We start from the raw sequence: 5040 nt of genomic DNA on the forward strand, positions 1-5040 counted from the left end.
CCTGCTGGATGGGGCAGGGCCTTCAGATTGGTGGAGGTCTTGTCTGTCCACTGTGGGGAGGTGGAGAAGTGGGTTGGGGGGGGGTGCCTTATATCCCCCCCCAATGGAGACGCCCCATATGGAGCCCCCCCCCAATGAAGCCCATACCCCCCACCCCCTATCATCCAGCCCCCTATCCCATGCCCGCCCCCCCCATCATGACCCTCCACCCCCTATCATGCCCCCCTGACCCCCCCTTATCATGCGCCCCCTATCGGTTCGCCCCCCCCACCCCTCTATCGTGCCCCCCATCATGCCCCTCCCCCAACCCCTCTATCATGCCTCCCTCATCATGCCGCCCCCCCCCCCCCCCATCATGGCCCCCCCAGCCCCCATATTATGGCCCCCCCTTCCTATTATGCCCCCCCCCCCCTTCCACCCCCCAGCGCATGCTCCGTCATGCTCAGGCACAGCGACTCCAATGTAGGGTTGATCTCTAGGTCCGTGCCAGGGACAGGACACTCTATAGGGCCAAAATAGGGTTTAAAGGGGAGGGGGTCCCCAGTGCTGTGCCCCCCCCCATTCCCAGCCCCATAGGGACTTACCCTGTGGGAAGGCCAGCAGTGTCTGTGGGGGAGGTGTGGACGGGCAGCGAGTGGGTGCGCTGCACCACGCTGCGGCTCCCCGGGGCCCCCCCGGCCCCCCCACTGCTGAACCACAGGCTCTGGGGGGTGGGGGGAGAGCAGGGGGTAAGTACAGGGTGGTATAGGGAAGGGGGGGTAAGTACAGGGTGGTTATAGGGAAGGGGGGGTAAGTATAGGGTGGTTAGGAAGGGGGGGTAAATACAGGGTGGTATAGGGAAGGGGGGGGTAAGAACAGGGTGGTATAGGGAAGGGGGGGGGGGTTAAGAACAAGGGTGGTATAGGGAAGGGGGGGGGGTAAGAACAGGGTGGTATTGGGAAGGGGGGTAGTATAGGGTGGTATAAGAGAAAGGGGGGGGGGGTGTGTGGTGATGAGAGCCCAGACAGACATAAAGGCACCCAACCCCCCCATATAGATCCCAGCATCTGAGGGCTCTTCCCCACCTTATATCTACAGCAGACCCCCCCAACCATTAACACCCCCCCCCAAACCACACCTCCCCCCCTAACCACCAACAGTCCCCCCTCCCCCCCCACCATCACTTTTTCACAGTTCTCCCCCCCACCCTAAAGACCACCCCACAACCCCATAACCCCCCACCCTAAAACACACCCCACAACCCCCATAACCCCCCACCCTAAAAACCCCCCACACCCCCATAACCCCCACCCTAAAACCACCCCCCAGCCCCCCACCCTAACAACCACCCCACAACCCCCATAACCCCCCTCACCCTAAAACCACCCCACACCCCAGCCCCCCCACCCTAAACCACCCCACAACCCCCCATAACCCCCCACCTAAAACACCCCAAACCCCCAGCCCCCCACCACAGCCCCCCCTCAACCCTGACCCCCCCCCCCCGATTTGGCAGACCCAACAGTGTCCCCTGTCTCACCTGGCGTCCTTGTGCCCCAAGGGGGGTGGCACCGAGTGGGGGTCGTGGGGCAGGACCCCCCCCAGCCGGACCCAACAACCCCATCCGGGCTGGGGGCAGCGCACGGGGGGGCAACGCAAAGGGGCGCTGCCCCCTTCGCCCCCCCGCCCCTCCCACAGAGCCAGCTATGGGGAGTGAATTGGAGCCAAAGCCCCAGCTGTGGGGTAGGAGGGGAAATACAGTGAGTGGGAAGGAATAGGGACAGCATCAGACCCCCCCCATACCCTATAGAACCCCACAGAACCCCCCCATAGACCCCATTGAACTAACCACCCCCATAGAACCAACCCCCCCCCCATCCCCTATAGAACTAACCCCCACCCATAGAACCAAATTATCTATAGGGCAGAAAGGGACCCCCCCCCATTAAAGGCATGGGGATACCCCAGACTCCATGCAGTGGGGTGGGGGGGTCTTTAAGCCCTTCAGGTGGGATATAGGGCATCTATAGGGCAGAAAGGGACCCCCCCCCACCTATTAAAGGCATGGGGATACCGCAGACTCTATTCGGGGGGGGTTTCTAAGCCCTTCAGGTGGGATATAGGGCATCTATAGGGCAGAAAGGGACCCCCCCACCTAATAAAGGTATGGGGATAACCCAGACTCCATCCAGGGTGGGGGTCTCTAAGCCCTTCAGGTGGATAACAGGGCATCTATAGGGCAGAAATGGGGCAGAACAAGGGACTAAGAGGCCCCCCTAGGTTAATGGGGGGGGGGTCTCAGGGTCCCATGGGGACACAAGGAAGGGTACAAAGGAGTTGGAGACATCAGGGTGGGTGAATAAGGCACTAATGGGAACGAGGTGGGTGCTGAGGTGAGGTCCATGTAGAAGTGAAGCCCCCCACCCCCTAACAAGACCCCCCCCCCCAAAGCCCCCCTACCCTTTAGGGGGCCGGTAGCCCTGTCCATCCAGTGGCACCTTCTTGGGGAAGGCGCGGAGCAGCTTCAGGACCTGCTGCTTCCAGGACAGGAGCCGCTTCTTCTGCGTCTCTGTGAACGCCTGTGGGCGGCCATAAAGTCCTTAATATACAACTCAAGGGGTCCCTTGTGCCCCCCCCCATCACTGACCCCCCATTAAATCCGAGCGGGGGGCACATTAGTCAACACAGTGGGCCCCCCCCAGCAGCCCCCCCCCCATAGAATTCGGGCTCTCACCTTTGCCCATAACACGAGTGAACTGCCCTGGGATGTCCCCATCAGGAACAGGGGCCGCAGGAGCTCAGTGTCTGCAGTGGTGGGGGGCGGCAAAGGCAGTCCGCAGCCCCCCCAGGGGGAGCCCCATCGTGTGCTCCGTTAGCGGGGGGGGCAGGTGGGGGCCTGAAGGCTTTGATGGGGGTCACCATGATCTGCTGCAGCTCCTGCAGTGCTGTCCATAGGTTCCCACCTTCCAAGATGTCCTATAGACAAAGGATTGTTATGGGGAGGGGGACGGGGTAATTAGATAGGCCTGGGGGGGGCTAAAAAGGATCGGAGAGCATCAGGTAAACCAACCCCCCCCCAAAAACACAGCTACATGGATGTGGGGTGAGACTAGGCACAGAGGTGGGGGGGGATTATGGGTTGCATGGGGTGTGGGGCTTCATTGGGGGTATTATGGGCTTCTGCATGGGGGGGGGTATTATGGGGCTTCTTAATGAGGGGGGGGTATTATGGGCTTCTGCATGGGGGGGGGTATTATGGGCTTCTTCATGGGGGTATTATGGGGCTTCCGCATGGGGGGGATTATGGGGCTTCTTCATGGGGGGTATTATGGGGCTTCTGCATGGGGGGGGTATTATGGGGCTTCTGCATGGGGGGTATTAATGGGGCTTCTGCATGGTGGGGGTATTATGGGGCTTCATTGGGGGGTATTATGGGGCTTTCCTTCATGGCGGGGGTATTATGGGGCTTCTGCATGGGGGTATTATGGGGCTTCTGCATGGGGGTATTATGGCTTCTTCATGTGGATGGTATGGGGCTTCTGCATGGGGGGGTATTATGGGGCTTCTTCATGGGGGGGGTTATTATGGGGCTTCTTCATGGGGTGGGGGAGTTATGGGGCTTCTTCATGGGAGGGTATTATGGGGCTTTCTTCATGGGGGGGTATTATGGGCGGCTTCTGCATGGGGGGGGTATAATGGGGCTTCCGCATGGGGGATTATGGGGCTGCATGGGAGGTGTGGGGCTTCATTGGGGGTATTATCGGGGCTTCTTGCATGGGGGGGGGGTATTATGGGGCTTCTGCATGGGGGGTATTATGGGGCTTCTTCATGGGGAGTATTATGGGGCTTCTGCATTGGGGGGGGGGGAAATGAGCCCACCTTCTCACCTTCTCCCAGTGCTTTGAGGACGCTCTGCCTCTCCCTCAGCTTCTGGATGCTGAGAGCAATCTTGTGCCTTGCCCCCTTGGTGACGTTCTGGAGGAGGCAGAGGGGAAGGTGAAGGAGGTGGGGTGAGGATGGGGTGTATGGGTGTATGGGGTGTATGGGGGGGGATATGGGGCAACATGTCCGACCTGTGACTCCAGGTGATGCTCTGTCAGCGTCAATCATCTCCTCGTAGTCATCTGGGAGAACAGGGCTGCGTATTTGTGGAGCCTCAGGCTCTTCAACCAAGAGGGGACATCTAATGGGGGGGGGACATAACATGGACTGGTTATGTGGCAATGTATTCCTGCATTTACTGACCCCCCCCATCAATTCCTGACCCCCCCTTTAACCTTTCATGCCACTTCCATCCTCCTGGAAGGTGTTCCGGCCACCACTGGCTCCTCTGTCTGTTCGCTGCCCGATGAGGCCACGCTGCTCTGGGGTGAGAGGGGAGCGTGGTCTCCGAATGGGGTGCGAGGGGTCCCGGTTCCTCGCCGCCCCCCCCGGCCATTCACCGCTGCCCCCCTGGGGGTGCCAGGCACCAACGACAGGGAACGCTTCAGTGGGCTGGGGTGCAGCTGGCAGGGCAACGCTGTGGGGAGGAGATGGTGGGTTCAGGTCCTAACACTCCCACATCCAAACCCAGACCCCCCCTTCCAAGCCAGACCCCCCCCTCCCCTCAGCCCAGACCCCTTTCCAAACCCAGACACCCCCTCCAACCCAGAGACCACCTCCAACCCCAGACACCCTTGTCCAGCCCCAGACCCCCTTCTCCAACCCAGCAGACCCCCACCTCCAACCCAGACCCCCACCAGCCCAGACCCCCACAAGCCTTAGACCCCCTCCAACACCAGACCCCCCCCCTCCAACCACAGACCCCCTCTCCCCCCATCTTAAGCACTCAGGCCCCCCAACCCTTCTATCCTCCCCAGTCACCCCACCTTGTCCCCTTCAGAACCCATTATCCCCCTGCCCCAGCTCCATTCTTTACCCCCTCCAATCCAACCCCCCCCTCCAACCCAGACCCCCCCTCCCAAACCAGACCCCCAGTTCAAACTCAGGCCCCCCCTCCAACCCATGGCCCCCTTCCACACCCAGACCCCCGCCCTCCCCCCCTCCAACCCCAGACCCCCC

The 5040-nt window shown here is 61.1% G+C and overlaps 1 protein-coding gene across 1 annotated transcript in view; it reads right to left on the reverse strand.

Annotated features, from left to right (window-relative positions):
• Nucleotides 1-395: 395 nt before the first annotated feature.
• SAMD4B (sterile alpha motif domain containing 4B) overlaps nucleotides 396-5040 on the reverse strand; it is an 11294-nt gene continuing 6649 nt past the window's right edge. The window contains 11 exon segments of the mRNA XM_032441788.1: nucleotides 396-502; nucleotides 585-612; nucleotides 614-703; nucleotides 1520-1715; nucleotides 2440-2590; nucleotides 2714-2777; nucleotides 2779-2955; nucleotides 3859-3954; nucleotides 4053-4162; nucleotides 4257-4301; nucleotides 4304-4498. Coding sequence (XP_032297679.1) covers nucleotides 396-502; nucleotides 585-612; nucleotides 614-703; nucleotides 1520-1715; nucleotides 2440-2590; nucleotides 2714-2777; nucleotides 2779-2955; nucleotides 3859-3954; nucleotides 4053-4162; nucleotides 4257-4301; nucleotides 4304-4498 — 1259 coding nt within the window.

This window comes from Coturnix japonica, unplaced genomic scaffold (genome assembly GCF_001577835.2).
Source record: "Coturnix japonica isolate 7356 unplaced genomic scaffold, Coturnix japonica 2.1 chrUnrandom566, whole genome shotgun sequence".
In the NCBI taxonomy this organism is placed as follows: Eukaryota; Metazoa; Chordata; class Aves; order Galliformes; family Phasianidae; genus Coturnix; species Coturnix japonica.